This window comes from Gavia stellata, chromosome 9 (assembly GCF_030936135.1).
Source record: "Gavia stellata isolate bGavSte3 chromosome 9, bGavSte3.hap2, whole genome shotgun sequence".
In the NCBI taxonomy this organism is placed as follows: domain Eukaryota; kingdom Metazoa; phylum Chordata; class Aves; order Gaviiformes; family Gaviidae; genus Gavia; species Gavia stellata.
In genome coordinates, this window is record NC_082602.1 from 36107054 (window position 1) to 36125641 (window position 18588).

Sequence of the window (18588 nt, forward strand, 5' to 3'; positions counted from 1 at the left end):
TATCTGTTCTGTTCTATTTCTCCTTGCAAACCTGCCTCTATTACATTAAGTATCTGTATACTGGAACATAACTGGTTTGACCTTCCTTCCCTGCCCAGGTCCTACCTGGCAAGGGTGACAAGAAAATCACTGTAGTGGATGAGGTGAGCGGTGTTGCTCAAAGAATCGCTATTGCTTCCCATTTAGTCAGTTGAAAGTTTCAGCCTTTCTTTTTTTGCAGTGACATACCAATGAGCTTGACCTGCTCATCGATCTGAATCTGAGAAAGTCATCAATGGCAAAAGAGAATAAAAATATTTCATGGAGTCTTTAAATCCCATTATTTTCTACTTTCAAACAAACAGAAAAACCATCCCCCCCTTAACTCATAAATAGGAACTGTCAGATTATTTTAGCATCCTTCTTTTAAGTAACAATCTCTGCTGTTGCTTCTGAGACTGAATTTTCTTCAAAATTACTTCTATTCTAGCACCAGCTTCTTCCCAAAATTAAATGTCTCGGTGGTTTAAAGCTAAAGCCCATGAGCTATTATCAAGTGATGACCTGCTTAGGCAATTTCTGCTTATATCCAGGAAAACTGTACTTAGGGAGTACGGGTAAAAGGGAACTGCGCTGCAGAACTCGGCAAACGCTAGCGTGGATGCCAGGAGTCCCACATGGCAGATTTGAATAGCGGCAGCGCAGGGCTTTGAGCCAAAGCATCTTAAGAGAGGCATCTGCAAAAGGCAAGGGCAGCCGCTTTCTTTCGGAAAACCATCTCCCAGCACCCAGCTGAGTTCTGTCACCTCTCTTGCGCTCTGCTTGGGAAAGGAGACAAAACCCTGGCATAGCCCTCAAATGCATAATGAGGCAAAATGTAAAGGAGCTGCTGCAAGCAGTCAAACCAAGGAAGCCAAACAAGGAATGAACGAAATTAGGAATTGTGTAAGGAATGTCTCAGCGTTCAGCACACGGTCAAGTGTGGTACTTGGTGTATTCTCTAGAAACTGCCTGGGTGCACGTGCCTGCCGGCTGCAAACAGGCACTGACAGAGGTTGCTCATTCCTTAATGAAAGGCGAGCAGGGGGTGACACAGAGCAGCTGGCACACTGTAGATCTGTACCTTCATCTTCCTCACAGTAATTTGCTTGTGTGTCTACACCCTCAATAAAATTTGATTTGAAAAAAACACATTCTCTAAGCCAAATTTCCCACAGGCACATCCCTAGAACACATGGGTGAAAAAAAAGTCTGACTAATTTTGTCACAAAATGATAAAATATGCATGTGTGCACAAAGAAAGATTTCTCTTGGAAGAGTAAATGTTGAAACAGTCCCTGTGTGGTAAATTAGAGATGCAGCAATTAGATATGACATAACGATAAGCAAGGAGTGAAGGGATTATCTAGAGTTGCAAGCACAAAAGCATCACTTTCCACAGAAGGAGAAGCAATCCTCCTTTACCCACGTCCTGCATACTCCACCCGGAATATCCTGAGTTAGCTAAGTTAGAAAAACGTCAGACAGGAGGAAATTCCACTCCAGAGAAGAGAAGCCAAGATGAAAAGTTGTAATAATGTAATAACTATTGAAGAGCTAAACGGGTGGGCTATACCATAATCCAAGGATATAACCAGAGGCAGGCAAGAAATACTGAAATATGGTTATTTGGAGGTCTAATTGATGATGCCTCAGTAAGGGAAGTCAAGCAGATCACCTCTGAGATCCTTTGTAGCCCTGGATTTTGGTGGGTTTATGACTTATGAAATTGCAGGAAGTCGATAAATAGACTGAATGTCTAAAATACTCTAAGTTAAGCCTATGCAGCATGTCAAGCTAGGGTTAAGAAGTGCCATCACAGAGAGGAATGATGTGGCCAGCATCCTTTGGTTCCCCAGCCATAATGACTGTTATTTAGGCTGCTTGACTGAAAGAAGCCTTTGACATGAATTGGGAACAAGACTTCACTGGACTACCTTGCTTTCCAAATCGAATATTATTAAAATCAATGTGCCATTGCAGTATCCACTTCTATTGAACAGCTGCCACATGATTCATGAGGCTGGATAATGCAGAGAATGTGGTACCTACTTGAACTAGTCCGAGCTGGTAAAAATAAGAAATGAATAATGTTATTTCATTTTGCTGCCAACTTCGGTGGTGCAGCCTAGGCTGGGAAGTGCTGTAGTGTTTTAACAGTGTTTAACGTTGTCTTCGTTGCCCTAAGCCCTTGGCTTCATTTTCTAGGATGATAAAACTTCCTAAAGGTGCCTGGTGTTACAAGGATATGACATGGCTTTAAATTCCTTATTGCTTACAGCAGGCTTTTGAAGTAATCTTCTTTGGACATGAAACCAATCCCTTCCTTTTAGGGGAAAATCCTTGCAGCTATCTTTGCTCTCAAAAGTGTCGTTTATGGTTAAAATTAAAAAAAAGAAAAAAGGCAATTAAAACAACAGGACTGACTGCAGGGAAAGCAGCACCCGGGCAGATCCCAGGGGAAGCGGTGGCTGGAGGCGTGGTGAGCTGTGCAGAGACGGGCTCTGGCCCCAGTACCCAGAACGGTTTCTAGCTGAAGGCTGACGGGGTCAGCGGGGTGCGCAGCTGTAAAGCCCCTGCTCTGCTGAGTGCAGGACCAGGGCAAGTGAGACGCTACTGACCGTTGGGGCAAGTGGCCTTCTCGGGGGTTTCTGGGCTCTGTTTGTGATTCAGATTTGAGACAGGCGGTACTGGAGTTACTGCATTAGTTGTCTGGGAGCGCCACAAGTTACTCCTTTCCTTGCTGACTTTTGTCTCAGGATTTTCCCACATCCTTTCTGTAACCTCACCGACTGCAGCAAACTTCTCTAAAATGGAGCAAGTGAAAGCAAGCTAAGACTTCAAAAGAGACATATTCAAATACCAGTGAACTATTTTGAATATCCACTTCAGATGAAGTGTGGGGTAGTTTTGTTTTTCGTAGACAGTCCTACGTGGCTCATGAATCAAAGCACAGATCAAGCTAGTCTCATTTCATTAGCTTTATTTGGCTCTGGGAAGGGATGGATCATCTTTCTAAATCACATTTAATCTGCTTATTTTGGCTAACCTCTTTTCAAGAAGGAAATTCAAAGCCTACCGTGAGTATATGAAATAAAATAGTCTTAAAAGTAATGTTTTGCCACCTCTGTTTCAAAAACAGATTTGGGAAATAGGACACGATGGACTTTGTGCCACATAATTGAATATTTTGGTCTTGTTCTCTTAAGTGCTAATGGATCATTTTGTCACATTTGGAGAGTGGAAGATTACATGTATTTTGGATGAGGGCCAACTATACTCCTGTTAGGTTTACTTTCTACCAATTATAACTTTACTTAATGTTTACATTAAAAATAAGGATACACAAACATGGAGAAGAGGGGAGAAAGTAATGGAAAAATCAGACTTTTGTAACTCTTGAATTAGACCAATGTGATTATGTTTATATTTAAATCATGATTGGTAATGTACTTTGGGCATGTTTCAAGTAACAGAATTTGTTTCAAAGCAATCCCTCCCCCTACCTATATTGCTTTACATGGAGAATTAAAAATCAGGTGCAATGTTTAAGTTGTTGGATTTATTTGTTACTCAGGTAATAAGGAGCATACAAAAGTGTGAAGGGGCTCTGTATCTCTTTTAAAATACCGTAGTTCAGTTATTGAGTAGCATTATTTTCTAAGTAAGCATTAGCAATTATGATGTTTGCCAAAAGCTTTTCTTTTTTTTTTCCCTCTTATAGGAAAATAGTTTCAGAATATGAGAAGACGATTGCTCAGATGATAGGTAGGTGTTTCTACTCTGAAAGATGCTATACTCCTCTCTGATTTTCTGAAGAGAGCCTAGAAACATGGTTGAAGTCTGTGGGCTTCATTTTGATGCTAGCTACATCTGCTGATGCTGCTGGGAGTTGTGAATGCATCTGAGGACACCGATGTGTGCTGCCGGGTTGTGATGAAAAGCTAGCGCTTCATTTTACAGAAAGTAGCCCCTGAGGCAGTGCAGGTAATACAGAAAGGTCAGCGCTTTTTCTTCTGCATCAAAGCAAACTGTCTCATAGGAAACATGTTCAAATGCTTTGCCCAGAATTCACGGGTATCTCCGGGAGAGACTTTCAATGACCTAAAAACCCTTTAGTCATCCGCTCCCAACTGTTTAATAGGAGATACCAAACTTAGCTCTTTACAACAACAAGGATTATCTGTGCTAAGTGCATTGGTCAGACCAAAACCTAGATTAATTCCCGTCCCAGCTGAGAGATTATGAGTGGCCAATTTACCTCCCCAGTTATTTACTGACATAGGGGTCTCCTTTAAGGTCTAAATTACGACATGTTTTGTCTCGCAATAATTAGAAAACGCCTTTGTTAACAGCATGCCCCACAAATAAAAAATGCAGGACTCGTGTGCTTCCAGGTCTTGCCCACGGGACGTGATTTTAAAGCCTCCTCATAAGGTTTCCAAAGCTCTTTTTTCTTAGTCTGGCTATAGAAAGCACCAGTGGCTTGTGCTGCCCTGGACTGCTTCAGCTCGAGCTGTCTCCCAGAAAGGCGAACGGCTGAGCGGGGTCGTGGCTTCTCTATGGCCAAAATTGCTGGGAAGAGCAGGAGAAGAAGCAGTGGCTGATGAGAAAGCAGGACCAAGCTCATCTGGACAAGCTCGAGTAAAGCAGCAGAGAACTGTGAAATAGTGCTAAAAGCGATTAGGAGTGGCCTTGGAGTTAAATCTGGGCTGTGAGATGCAGGAGAAAGGCTAGCCTGGCTAACCATATCTGCGAGCAGGGAGTGTTTTGAATCCAGCCTGTTTGCACTGTGTTCATTGAAAAACAAAAAGAAAGAAATTATTCCTCTTACTCCTCCTGAGCGAAGTGTCAGAGAGAGCACAGTGTGCCAGGAACACAACAGGCATACCTGCATCTTTCTAACAGGTTTTTAACAGGGAAGGATTCTTATTACAGCTATCAACATACGATATTGTTTTGCCCCTTTTAAAATTGGCAGTCCCCTCATATACAGTCAGTATTATGTGACCCCCAAACTTTTGGTTTCTTTTCAGTTGTATTTTTTTTTTTTAATTAATGCTTGAGTTGTGTTTACGTACGTTTGTAGTGACTTTGCCTATTTTTGCCCAAAGAGAGTGGGGTGAAGTAGTTCCATGTCTGGTGCTTTTGCCGCCTTCCTGCATTTCCCAGCTGTTGGGAGACACCTCAGCCTCCTTTCAAGTGAAGGCAAAAATGGGCCTATAAATAAATAAGTAAATAAATAAATGTTGTAGTATAGTAGTAGTAGTAGTAATAATAATAATAATAATATGAATAATGTGAATAATATGAATAATATGAATAATACAGAATAATAATATGCCTGGCTTCATTCTCTATGGTGTTACGCCTCCATTGCCTTTTGTGTGTACAACTGAGCAAATTTGCCTGCCTTCTGACATAACGTCTGTCATTCTTATCATGCAAGTGTTAAAATAGGAGAACTTAATTAATTTTGGTTTACACTAAACATACTCTGGTATGGCTTCATATGGTATGGTTCAGGTCCCTGAACCTGGCCATTCATATGTACAAACACAGGACCTGTCCTTTTTTCCCAAGCATATGCATATAGTTAGCAACAGAAGTTTCTTTTTAATAACAAAGTCAAATTCTATGTTTGAGAAACAGATCTAAAAAAAAATAAAATTCAAATTGTGAGAGCGCAGTGCAACAAGAAGATGTAGAATAGGGGTCCTAAGGCAAAGGCACAGCCATGGCATACACAGTAAATTCTACAATTGCCATTTCCTCTTGTTGCAAAGAAATCAAGGATAATTAAAGCATCAGGCCATTGACCACTGAGGAAATAGAAAGATCTTTAAACTTCAAATTCAGAGTATCAGTCAGAGTCTTTCAAATAATCTCTGGCAAGTTTTTAAGAGCTATGGCTATAAATAATGTAATTTGCTGTCCATTTGCAAAGGAACTGAAACAACAACAGTGTCACAGAAGCGTATGTTAATTAGAGCAGTATGCAAATTCTGCAGCATGGTAACACGTTAAATGTGAGGCTTCGTCTCCCTGCGTTTACTGTAGATGTTTGATCTAATTGTCCCACTTTCTCCTGTCATTTGTCGTAAATTAGTGTCCGTTTTGATAAAGGAATTCGTTCGCTCAAATGCCACGCTGTTGAGGAAAATGATTGTCTGTGTGCTATTTGCATATACTTCACTGAACTATTATCACAGCAAAGCCTTACTGCTAAAGCAAAATATGCATTTTAACAAAAGAAATGCCTGTGCTGTTTCTGTTTATGATTTAACCCTTCTGAGCTATTTATACAGCCCTGTTAGGAGGGCATTACAAATGAATCAATTTCACAAATCCCTTTAATGAATATTCAGTGCGGTTGATAGGTCCTGCTCAGCTTTTTATAGGTTGTCATGTGTATGTATAATGAATATTGAAAATATTCCATATTAACAATATATGGTTGTGTATGTTTGCCTATAAAGGCACTGAAAACACGCATTGCAAACAGTAATTGCGTTTGATTTCAAGGGCTGTGGAAGGTCTAGTATTTGCTGTCATATACCTATAGAACTCAAGATTACTTAGCTTAGCTTATGCAGTTAGTTCATGCCATACTCTGTACAGCCATAGCTTGCAAGCTGTCAGTGTATAGATCCCTGTTAGTGTCTCTTTGCGTATTTTTTACTGGTGCTGTAACTTTTTTTCCTTTTTTCTTACACTTGCCTCAGCCCCTAACACATTCTTGTTTATACTGAGGAGGGGGGAGAAAAAAGAACAGGCTTTCCAGGCTAGCCTGCTGCTTGTGCTACTGCTTTGCTGACTGTTGCCCAAGTTTTGCAGCTTACGACTGCGGGGCACTGACAGCCGTACGGAACAGAGCCTGTGTCACCCCGGTGTTCACTGCACCCCACCCTACACACACCTCAATCACAGCCAGCCACAGTTCCCTTCCAAAATCCCTGTCGTGGATTTCCTTTTTATCGATGGATTTGTAATGTTGGGGGTTTTCCTGTTAAAAATGTATCCTTATACTTGTACGTTTAAATACATAATTAAATTCTCATTGTGAAAAACAATCAGATGTTATGCTTTGTGCATTACAGGTTGTTGCATTACTTATTTTCTGCTTTCCTAACAATTCCTGATTTTCTATTTTGCTTCCGTTTTTGTTGCTTCTTGCTATTTGCTTGCAAAAACAAAACAGGCAAGCCTGGTAAGTAAAGCTTTTCACCAACTTTCACACCAGCATTTTGCATTTTTAGTTTCTTTTGCTTTTGTTCTCCGTTTGCTGCATTCCCATTAAGTAATGTAAGTAATACTGAGCTCAGCCTGAAAGCGGATCTGCTGTGGCGGTGCTCTGATTCTGTCAATTTGGATAGTGTTAGTCCTGAGCATACTGTTGTTATTGTTGGTGAGCCGTGGACAGTGTGTGTTACAGACATGGAAGCCATTTAATTAAAATATTTTAATCGCATAACCTCATAAATATCTTCAGAAACAAGTATCTGTAACTGCTTAACTAAGATTTGACTGGCAGACTATTATCAACACAGTTCCGCTAAGCAGCTGAATCGTAGTTTTAGAAAATATCCCATAGATCTTCCAGTCCCCCTCCAGCCAGATGCCAGTTTCTGTTTTCTGTAGTATTTAACCACTTTGGTTTTAAGTGGATCTTAACTGTTATCTATCAATCAGACGACCCTTTCCTAAAGCTCGCTGGAAACTTTCCCTCTTTCCCATTTATATCTCACTCCTGTCCCCAGTATAAATTCCTGTTTTCCCCTTGGAGTTTAATGATGCCTCAGCACACTTCCCCGTCCGTGGACACCTCTAGTCTGTCGTGGAAGGGAGAGGAGAAAGGGAGCATGGGGTATCACTTGCCCCTAATTCCCATGTGCTAGTTGAAGAAGTGGGGCTGGGGATGAGTGTGCGGGGAGCTGGTCCAGCTGAGGAGAGAGGAGGGCACCACCATGCACCGGGAGCAACAGGAATTGCTCGCTAGTTGTGAGTCATGAATTACTAACTTTCTAGATTGCCCTAGAAACAAGTAAGAAGGAAGTTGCTAAAATACCGCAGACAGCAGTCTCAGAAAAAGTAAAAAGTTGTGACATTAAATACATTTAAGTACATTACGTGATCATGCAAATGGATCCCTCCTGCCTGGAGTTGCGACGACAGAGGTTTTGCCAAAGAACTGGATCCTGCCAGTAAGTGTTTTGGAATTAAGCTAGACAGTGTGTAATCTCCAGCGTGATTAAACAAATCTTGCGCTGGAACACAAGGTGACAACTTCGCAGATTTAGAAAAATAAACAAAGGATGACAAATGGTTTTCTTATTTTACTTGAGAATACATTCATTTTGACATTACAGATGGTCGCAGAGTGTCTTTAAGAAGGCATTATAGGCCTCTAGGTTTCTCAGTTCTGCCATATCAAAGGTGTTTGTTCTGCAGTAAAATAAAGCTGTTACAACTTCCAGTGCTGCAAACTCAGTGCAGGTCCTGAGAGCTTCTCTGGTTCTTTCGGTCTTCTGCATCACATAGAGCAGTATAACCTCAGGTCCTGCTCTGCCCCAGCAAGGTGCTCTCCGGGGGCGCACAGAGGAGCACGGAACATAGCCAACATGGCATCGTCCCTGCTCTGGGCTTAGTTAGGCTAGGAAAGACATGTGTAAAAGGATTGAATATGCAAAAGGAAGAGATTAATCTCAGTTTGAGAATTGACAGTATCAACTCTTGACATTTCAGAGCTGACCAACACTCTGAAGTGCTTATTTCAGATGAAGACTTCTAATCAAATAAAAAATAAACTCTTGTTTAGTTCTTTATGTTTCAAAATATAAAGGCCTGAATGAAAAGTTGTAGATTCTGAAATGCCCTGTGCTTTTTACATGGGAGAACTTCTTACCTTATTTTAGTTTCTATCAATCATAGACAAAGGAAAACGGTAATATAAAGCTGCTGGGTTTTGCGGGTTGCTTTTCATTCCAATATCATTCAAAGTAGCCCTTAAAATATGGACACAAGAATCATATTTTAGGATATGAAGCAAACAATGAAGCACTTTGGAAGACAATGCCAGACCTTTTCTTCCAGTGTTATATGGGGATTCTAATTTATTACTAGGTCAATTCCTTTGAAAAGTTCTCTTCCATATGGATTTGGATTCCTGTTGTGTTCTTCCCACCATCCCTGCCTCAAATTTAACTATACACAGGAGGAGCTTGGAAGATGTTTTCTACAGACCAGAACTTAGAAAGTCTGTCTAATGTTAGATTTCCTTTCTGGCACTTGCCTACAGTAATTATAAGACTGAGAGTTTGCACAACGCTCTTTTTCCAAGGGAAGAGGTAGAGTTGAATTCCATTAAACGAAGTGCCTTGTTTGTACAGGATTAGAAGAGATGCCAGGAGATGGCAAGCATATATCAGCTATGGCAAATAATTTCTTGACAGTGCTAGTAATATGCATAAATGTCCTTGCCTTCAGCTAGTGCATCTTCAGGCAAACAAGGGAAATCCAACTCCTGCCTTTTTCATGGGAACAGCTGAGTTCAAAGTGAAATAAATTAGTACAGAGATATATTCACATTTTACCCAACATCAAAATACTTAAATATCACTCTATTTAGCAACCTTTTTCTGAAACAGGACTGTGTCTTTATATAAAAATGAGTTTTCTGGATCCCGCAAACTTACTAATACAGAATGTAGAGCACAGTATAGTAGAAACTATAGATGATAGTGAAGTCAGTGTTCTTACTACTATTACCCTTTTGAAAATCACTTTTTTTCCTCCCCCTCTCTTCTTTCTAACAGAGGATGAACAGAGAGAGAAATCTGTCTCCCATCACACTGTTCAGCAGCTGATAGTGGAGAAGGAACAAGCTTTGGCAGATCTGAACTCAGTGGAGAAGTCACTGGCAGATCTTTTCAGGAGATACGAAAAAATGAAAGAAGTATTGGAGGGGTTTCGGAAGGTGAGTCACGTTAAAGTCCCCTCCTTTAAGAGCAAAGCTAGCAGGCTCTCGTGTGTACCAGTGCCACTTAACAGAAGGCACGCCTTTGTTTCCAGTCAAATCCGATGTACTACATTAGCCTGCAGCGTGCTGGTGGGAGGGAGAACATGAATGCTCATTTGTGCTTTCTTTTTGGCTTAAAAAAGATGAAGGTCTTGCACAAGAGTAAGTTGCTCCCATCTGTGACAGTGCGATTTCAATAGATGTCATGTAACTGCGGGACTTGAGCACGTATCAGGGCTGGCTTCTGGACTGAGCATTCTGTTAAAACCTAGGACGTGAATTCCTCGGGTCGGAGGTTCTGTCCAAAGTGCGTGACATAGCGTAATCCTCAGATGAAGGATTGCAGCCGTGTACCAAATGCAAACAGAAGAATTGTAAAGCTTTTTGCATTGTGTAATATTGCTTCAGATGGCCTCTGGAGGGGGGGTGTCAGGGTTAGACTGCAGCCCTTAAAATATCTGAACATGACTCCCGCAAAGAGGTGCCTGTCCTACACTTCAACCTCTTGGATTAAATTTAATGTCATCTTCTCATTTAAGAATGAAGAAGTGTTAAAGAAATGTGCGCAGGAATATTTATCACGAGTAAAGAAGGAAGAGCAGAGGTATCAAGCACTCAAAATCCACGCTGAGGAAAAACTGGACAGGTAATTGATTGTACACATCTCGTTTAGGAGTTCACGCTGCAGGAGGATTCCTGTGCCTGGACCTTGCATCCCAAACCTGCTCCTTCAATACGCAGAGCACAGCCTGCTCTGTGATGGAGGGGGAACAAAAGGCCGTAATGAGAATTTCTGTAATGTGCTCATGTTTCTTTCAGCTCCTGACCGTATAGAACACCTTAAATTTCTATCTTTATCAGATGTCTTCATGTTTCTTTAATGTATTTTCCAGGGAAGATCCAGAAAGAAGGCATTAGCTAGGTTTATGCAGCTATGGAGGGCTGTGCTCAGATATTTGCACCTACAGCCAGTATTCCTGCCCCCAGAGATTTGCTATTGCCCCTGTGCTGTATTATTGCCCCTGCATCAATCGGCAGAACAGAACATGTAAGTGCTGCTCAGCTGTTTCAGTGCAGAATCAGACAGGCGGTCTCTCCCTAGTTAACACCGGTTATCTAAGCTGGATCAGCCCAACTTGTGCTGAGGGCGACGAGGAATAGTTGCGCAAAAGATCGTGCCGGATCTGCGTGGATAGTAGCTCCTTAAGCCACTGGTAAGGAGCGAACATCTGATTGTGGCTTAAGACAGGCAGCTTCAGCTGATTTTTTAAAAATCTTTTTTTTTTCTATGCTTCCATGTAACAACCGAGAAAGCATTTCTAGGGATTACATTCAGGACTCTTATTACAGTCCCCGAGACCCAAGAGATATCTCTAAAATGTCACTAGGATTGATTCGTACCTAAAACCAAGTGAGACTTGAATTTGCTTTTCAGCTGTTGTCCCAGCTGTGAGACTAGTCTGTAAGAACTGGAGATCAGATTTGGAAACTTCCATAAAACACCTCTACCTAAGCGATATTTATGACCCCAGCACAAACATCTGAGAGAAGCAGGGAGAGAACAACACGGACATTGAGAAAAGACTTTGCAGCCTGTGCTGAGCAAGAGAGGGAGTCATGAAGCGTCTGTAGGAACAAGTCTCAGCCTACTTTCAAAGACATGCAGAAAGCAGCCCTGCCCTCACCACCCATCTGTTAAGATGCAGTCCATCCTTCGGTACCCGCTGTCCTGTCCTGTAGAGAACCTGACGTGACAAAAAATCTCTGTTTTTCTAGAGCCAATGCTGAAATTGCACAAGTGAGAGGCAAGGCTCAGCAAGAGCAAGCAGCGTATCAGGCCAGCCTTCGTAAAGAGCAGCTGAAAGTGGACGCATTGGAAAGAACACTGGAACAAAAGGTAAATGGCAATTCAGCTCTTTTAACGCAGAAGTCAACGGGATGACCAAAGTTAAGTGAAACTTCCCCAGAGTGGCTGCATGCAGCTCTCCTCCGGAGCTCAGACCGCAGCCGAGGTCTGCCCGAGGACCTCTCCAGCACCTCAGGTCCAGCTGGCCCGGCAGCTCCCCGGCCCCAGGGAGAGCAGAGTTGCCCGACCTTACAACAAAATCAGCTGCGTGCACCAGGCAGTTGGGGCAAGTGGACCCATCTGCCAGGCTTTGATCTCGGCCACTGGCCAGCGCTCGGGGCTGCTTCAGGCTCGGTCAAAGCGCAGTGGGCACCTGTGTACCAAGCAGGGCCCTTGGGTTGCTTTGGTTCTCAGGTTTAAGATCTTCTTGGTTTAGTTTTTTCTTTCGGTTTTTGTTTCCATTTTTAGTTTCAGCTTAGGTGCCTCCACAGTTAACAGACAGAACGATCAGATACAGATCTGTACGGCTTAGGGCAGAAGTGACTGTAGGAACTCCCTATTTCTATCTCGTGTTCTCTAGCTCAGCAAAGGAGCTTGTGTTCGGTATAGTACAGCTCGTCCTTGCTTAGAGCCCCTGGAAAACAGGGTTAAAATAATGCTATAACAGTGCAGCCTAGAAACAAGTTTACACTAGTATTATTATGGTGTGCTAGGAGTGAGTGCTATAAAGCTGTGTGCTTTAGAGCTGAATTGTATTTATTGAAGTCGGAGGAGCTGTACATGGAAATAAGTAAGCATATTGTGTGAATGCACTATACGTAGATGTGCTATGTATGCATGTATATATCTCTCTCTATAGAGAGATATTCTGTTCTCAGTATTGGAGAAAACTTAATTGTCCCACACTTCTCCCAAAGGTTGGATAATTAAAAAAAAACCCCTCCCAAAGGTTGGTTAATTAAAAAAAAAACCCTCAACTTAATGCAACAATATTTTTCATATTACTTAATATTGACTTTTATTTTCCAGAATAAAGAGATAGAAGAATTAACAAAGATTTGTGATGAACTGATTGCCAAAATGGGGAAAAGCTAACTTTTAACCAAATTTCTGGACTTCGATATTGAGTGCAATATGACCATTGGCACACTGATGTCCATACATTTATGTGGACAGGTTATATTTTCACTTTTTCGTATGCACTACTGTATTTTCTTTCTAAATAAAGTTGATTTAATTGTATGCAGTACTAAGATGACTATCAGAATTTCTTGCTATTGTTTGCATTTTCATAGTATAATTCATAGCAAGTTGATCTCAAAGTTCCTGTATCAGGGAGATTGTCAAGTTCTCTAAGAAATTACAAATTGCTGATCCTAGCCTTCCCTTTGTACATGAGTTCCCATGTTGGATGTCTTTTGGATTTAATATAAACATGTATTACTTGCATGGGGACTCTTGCCTTAAGGAGTGTAAACTTTATCTGCATTTGCTGATTTGTAAAATAAAATTAAAAATGAAAAAAAAGAAAATGCATGTCACTTAAATGAAATTCTCTATTGTAAATAAATTTTTTCGTTGAAAGTTGAAGATAAGTATGGCTCTGTTTTATCTGCTTCGCTGGCTTACTTCATGTGCAGCGCCAGATACAGCAGCTTTTACTAAGGAACTCCTCCACAGAAAGCACTTCATGGGTCACAGCTCGGAGCGCTCCGTGGGTCACAAGAATCTATTACTTATGTGCACATATCTGGGTCTATATCTTGCGCTCTCTATAAATATATCTATATAGATGCTAGATTTGGACCATTCATGTCCCAAGCATAGGCTTAATCCTCAAAAATGTTTAATACTCTGACCCTGATCCAGCAAATCCCATAGACAAATGTAATGAGACTGTTTGCATGAGTTGGAGGCTGTGACCTGCGATGATGGGGTGGTGGTTTTCAAGCATATCTATCACTGAAAGGTGAATACATTTTCTTCTTCCTGCTACTGGAAGAATTTGCCTGCGGGGTTTGTGGAGATGAAGTAGGTGTGATTAGAAGGACAACCAGAATAAGCTAGGTAAGTAGCATTCTCGCACACCTCTTTATCCTTTAAGTTAGCCTCTGCAGAGGATTAGGGATGTAAGATAAACGTTAAGCCTTTAGTAGCAAACAAACTGCTTTCTTTGGCTAATGGTACATCTCTTGTATCTCCATGATGTGGACAGTCTTCAGCCTGGTCCTTGTCAGCTCCCTTTTCGTACTCAAAAGTAAGTCAAGTCCCTTTTCTTCCCTTTCTTCTTTCTTTCTCATTTCCTACTTCAGGCATGGCTGAGCCTTTTTGTGGTTCTGGGCTTCTCTCCTGCGTTGGTTTGGTTTCGGATTATTTTGTGTGTGTGGTTAGCAGCACAGAGTTTCACCTCTGCTATGTAATGTAAACATCAGTATGTATGCTAACGAATTTAAATGCACGTGTCCCTTTGGACAGCAAGTGTGCCTTCTGCTCTGCAAGTTTGAAGAATGGTATTTTAAATATATTTCAAATTCCTGCTTGCCTTTGGAAATACCATGTAGTTTGAACCAATGAAAAGAGAGGATCGCATTCCGGTTGTAATGTTTAAACAAAAGCAAAACTCTTTAAGATACGCTGTTGTGCCTTCCAGCTGAATTGATACTTTAGGAGAAAATGAAATATGGGTCATAGTAAGATTTTATGTGCTTGCAGTGTACTTTTTTCATGGTACTGTGGACCAACGATCATTACGGAGGGGGAGAGAAAAACATGACACTCCGACTTGTTACAGTGGACTCTGCTCTGAAAATGTTACAAGAAGATGTGGATGCAATTACAGAACATCAGATGTTCTTGGATTATTTTAAGTGCAAATTGTAACAACTAAATAGTATATGGCTGATTTTTTTTATCTTTAAAATCAGTATCTGGACCACTTCTAAAAAAGAAAAATTTATAGGATTTGCAGAATCTTTAGATTTTTTAAAAAACTCTTTGCAATTTTTTGTGTGTGCTTCAAACAAAATTAGAAAGACTGTGTAGCTGATATTTTAAATTATTTTTTGTAACTACAAAACACTACTGTTGTAAGTAAGTGGTCTTTTTTTCCTTAATGCCAGGCGAAGCACTGCAGTGTTACACCTGTGTAGGTTCTAGTGATGAAGACTGTAACAGACAAGGAACTCAGCAATGTCCAGGGCATTCAGATGCGTGCGCCGTCATTAGAGGACAAGCAAGTAAGTAGTTGCAAACACTTCAGACTCATTAAACTTTTAATAATAGAAATAAATAATCAGTGTTGGAAAGAGTATATATAGTAAGCTAAGGAGAAAAACAAAGGTAAATGTTTCCTCTCAAAATAAACCCTATTAATAAATCTCAATCCCTTATTTTACTGGTTTAGCAGCAATCTGATACAAAACCCCACTGACTATGATTTGCCAGTATGCCATGATGAGCCGTATCCACACGGTGGGAAAGCTGTAAAAAAGCATTTTAAGTATCGCTCACTTCTTACTGAAACCTGTCATTTTTAAGTTAAATGACTTACCTGGAAATTAGGAAGTAAAAGAAGCTAATGAGATGCTGCACTTGAGCACGTTCAGAGATATTTAAGCTGCCTCAGTTGCATCTAAGATAAATTATAATTATTTAACTGAAGTGGGAGCTTGTTAGTGTGCAGTAATCTGATGCAATTGCATTCGTTTACTTGTAAGGAACAGCCAACCCTAATGTTGTTGCTCGATATTGGATGGTCAGGCTCATGCTGAGGGGATGCAGACAGGAGCGGGTGCCCGTGAGCACGCAGGTGCGCTTGGGTTCAGTGTGGCTCTGTTCTAGGTGGCGTTATGAAGTCCTGTTCGTTCCGGTCCTTCTGCGAGCGGGCGAGGAGGGACGGATCCAGAGCGCCGGGAGTGAGCGTTCACTGCTGCTACTCAAACAACTGCAATGCAAAAAGCCTGGCTCCAAGAGTCACCGCCTCCGCGAGCTACTTCTCTCTCCTCGTCTTCACATTGCTGTGGCACCCGTTGTTGAAGCTGACATGAGGCAGGGGAAGAATCGAGTATCCTGAAGTAACAAGTCTACCTTTATAGAAAGGGATGATTATATTTCCTAATCACGTTACTCCATGCACCATATTTCTCGGTAGGCAAAAAGCAGCAGGCAGACCTGACAGATGTTCAGATAACAATTGTTCCATCTGCTAAATATGTCTTGACCTATATGTAAGAAACGCTGCCCTCTTCTTGTTTATTGTAAGGGGTTGATTGTGAGAATACGTAACATTTTCCTACGATTTAGATAGTACGTATAAAGAGAAGGAGAAATCTTAACTGCACATAGCCTTGTAGACGAGTAAAGGACCAATATCTTCCAAATGGTGGTTACTGTTGGCAGACATCCAAAAGCAAGCTAAAATTTTCAAGCACAAAGTGACTGAAAATTCTAGCAAGCAAATTAGTCTTTCAGAGAACATTTGCGAACTGGACAAAGCCAGAAAACTTGAAATAAAGATGATTTAGTATTAATACAAACTGGTAAGAGAAGGTCAGTAAGAGAACAATGCGTGGAGGTATGTTATAGTCTGTATATTTCGTGGAAAAAAAACCCTTCCAGACTTCTCTTTTCTGATCCTTTGAGAATCTTACCACAACATTGGAAGAAGAAGGAAAAAAAAGAGCTTGGAAATTGTTTTGAACTGGTAAGCTCCCTCCAAAGATCAGCTCGTTCTCTCTCTCCTGCTGGTTTTGAGAACAAGAGGTTAATCCCTGTCTTGTAGGCAAATTATAACTTGAGTAATAACTGTTTTGTTTATCCAAATTCTTGTGGTTTCAACGATGTAGTTAATTCTTCATTGTCCTAAACTTCATTCTTTGGGAGTAAGAGTACCTCTCTCCCCCTTCAGTGACGTAATTGAGTTGATCTGTGGTGGTTTATATATGCTTCTCATTTTGCAAAGTGAATGAAATTACTTGGAGATCTTTTGAGATGGAAGGAACTAAATCAACATTTTTAATAATCCCATTCATTGCAGTCTTACCAAGTAAATGAACCAGAATGGGACACATCGTAGAAGGCATCGTGCATCACTAGCTACTAGGCAGACGGTCCTTTGTAGTGGTTGTGTTGAAAGTAGGCAAGACGAGAAGTGACGTAACGCACAATGTGACAGCACTAAGCAGGGTCTTGGGTCTATGGTATTGGAGAGCAGGGTGGTACCTCCTTTGATTCAAAACTCAGAGGGACAGACGAGCAGATGAGTGATATTTGTAGATTTTCATGTCCAACTGTGATGATCTGGTCTAATCTCTGGCACACAACATGCACAGGACTGGCTTAAAGTCCAGCTGGTGTAACTGAGGTAGAGGTGTTCTTTCGAGTTCTAGTTTTAGTTGCCCATTTGGAAAAAGATTTGGTCCTCAAGTTTATGGAACTCAACAAAATACGTGGCAAAATACTTTTTCCACTAGCTTTGTGTTGTGACCTTTTTTTCAGTGTAATTCTTTGAAAAATCAATTCCAGGCAGTATGTCATAGAATTCTGCACATTCACTAAAATTTTATTAAGGTTGCAAACTCTAGAGAGCTTCTTCAAGTGAAATCAGTGAAACCTCCACGTAGAGTATAACCCTAGCCTGCCTTTTAGCTGTTGCCTGTCACATGGACCAAACTGTCTCCTTGTTTTATTGTACTCTTGCCTCTGTCTGGATCCTGCGTCATCTCCTTGTAGGTTGTGGCTTCAGGCTGGGACAATTCTTCTGGGGTTTCGTTCGAACAGGCTCTCGGATGAGGCGGTTCTGGTCTATGCTTAGTTGCTAGGCGCATCTGATGAAGCTGTTAAACATAAAGATTGCAACAACGCAACAGATCTCGGCTGAGAATGTTAATTTAGGCTTAAATAGCTCATCTGTGTAAAAATCACTTAAGTTGGTTTAAGTATTTGTCGTTTCATTCTCAGCTTGAATCAGTTCCTTCAATCTGTTCTGCTACAGGAAATATGTATTGATTGTGTCTTTGTTTTCTGATTGTTCTGGAATGATAAATCTGTATTGAATGCAATCTCTGTATATGCTCAGTGCATTTCCTTAATGAAAAAATAAAATGCAGTGGCTGACAATGTCTCTTGATACACAACTGCATCTTTTAATTGCATCTGGTGGTCTGTTTTCCAGCAGGAATTCTGGCTTTTTTTCTGTGGGATGTATTTCTTAAATCTGTTAGGTAAAATAGTGAATGTTGATAGTTTACTTACTGTGCTATTTCCGTGATAAAATAAGAAGGTAAGGCTCTATCCTCTTGACAAACACCATCTGTCATTCCTGCCTACAGCCAGGACTCAGACCTTCAGGCAGCTCACAGCCTCCCACCGCCTCCGTTGGATTCTGCCACCCAGCACGTAAGGGGCTGTGTTTTGCTTTTTACGGGTCTGACATTTTTCCTGCCTAATTATGAACCTGAAGTGGGCGTGCGTGTATATATCTAGAAACGATAAACCGTATTTATGGATTGATGATCTCAGAGGGGTTTCACAGTGGTTCTTGGCATAAACATTAACAGGAAGACAAGCACAGAAAAAATGGAACAAAACGGAAGGAATATTCTTTAAAATCGATTAAAAATACAGAAAATGTTTTAAACTTTCCATTGCCATGACTGTGCAGAGCTATTCCCAGTCATATGTAAAATAGAAAGTAATTGTCTGTAGT

General features: G+C 41.0%; 2 protein-coding genes across 6 annotated transcripts in view; both read left to right on the forward strand.

Annotated features, from left to right (window-relative positions):
• The window catches only part of TACC2 (transforming acidic coiled-coil containing protein 2), a 101482-nt gene extending 88053 nt beyond the window's left edge, over window positions 1–13429 (forward strand). For all 5 annotated transcript variants that reach the window (XM_059821005.1, XM_059821002.1, XM_059821006.1 and 2 more), the window contains 5 exons: window positions 3743–3786; window positions 9834–9994; window positions 10576–10682; window positions 11813–11933; window positions 12912–13429. In XM_059821005.1, coding sequence (XP_059676988.1) covers window positions 3743–3786; window positions 9834–9994; window positions 10576–10682; window positions 11813–11933; window positions 12912–12977 — 499 coding nt within the window. In that variant the 3' untranslated portion in view covers window positions 12978–13429. The remainder of the gene's footprint in view (window positions 1–3742; window positions 3787–9833; window positions 9995–10575; window positions 10683–11812; window positions 11934–12911) is intronic.
• A 646-nt stretch (window positions 13430–14075) lies between these two features.
• Window positions 14076–16037, forward strand: LOC104255889 (CD59 glycoprotein-like). Its single transcript, XM_009810128.2, has 3 exons — window positions 14076–14139; window positions 15002–15118; window positions 15723–16037. The coding sequence occupies exons 1-3, from the start codon at window positions 14085–14087 to the stop codon at window positions 15926–15928; spliced, it is 378 nt and encodes a 125-aa protein (XP_009808430.2). The 5' UTR covers window positions 14076–14084; the 3' UTR covers window positions 15929–16037.
• Window positions 16038–18588: the final 2551 nt, after the last annotated feature.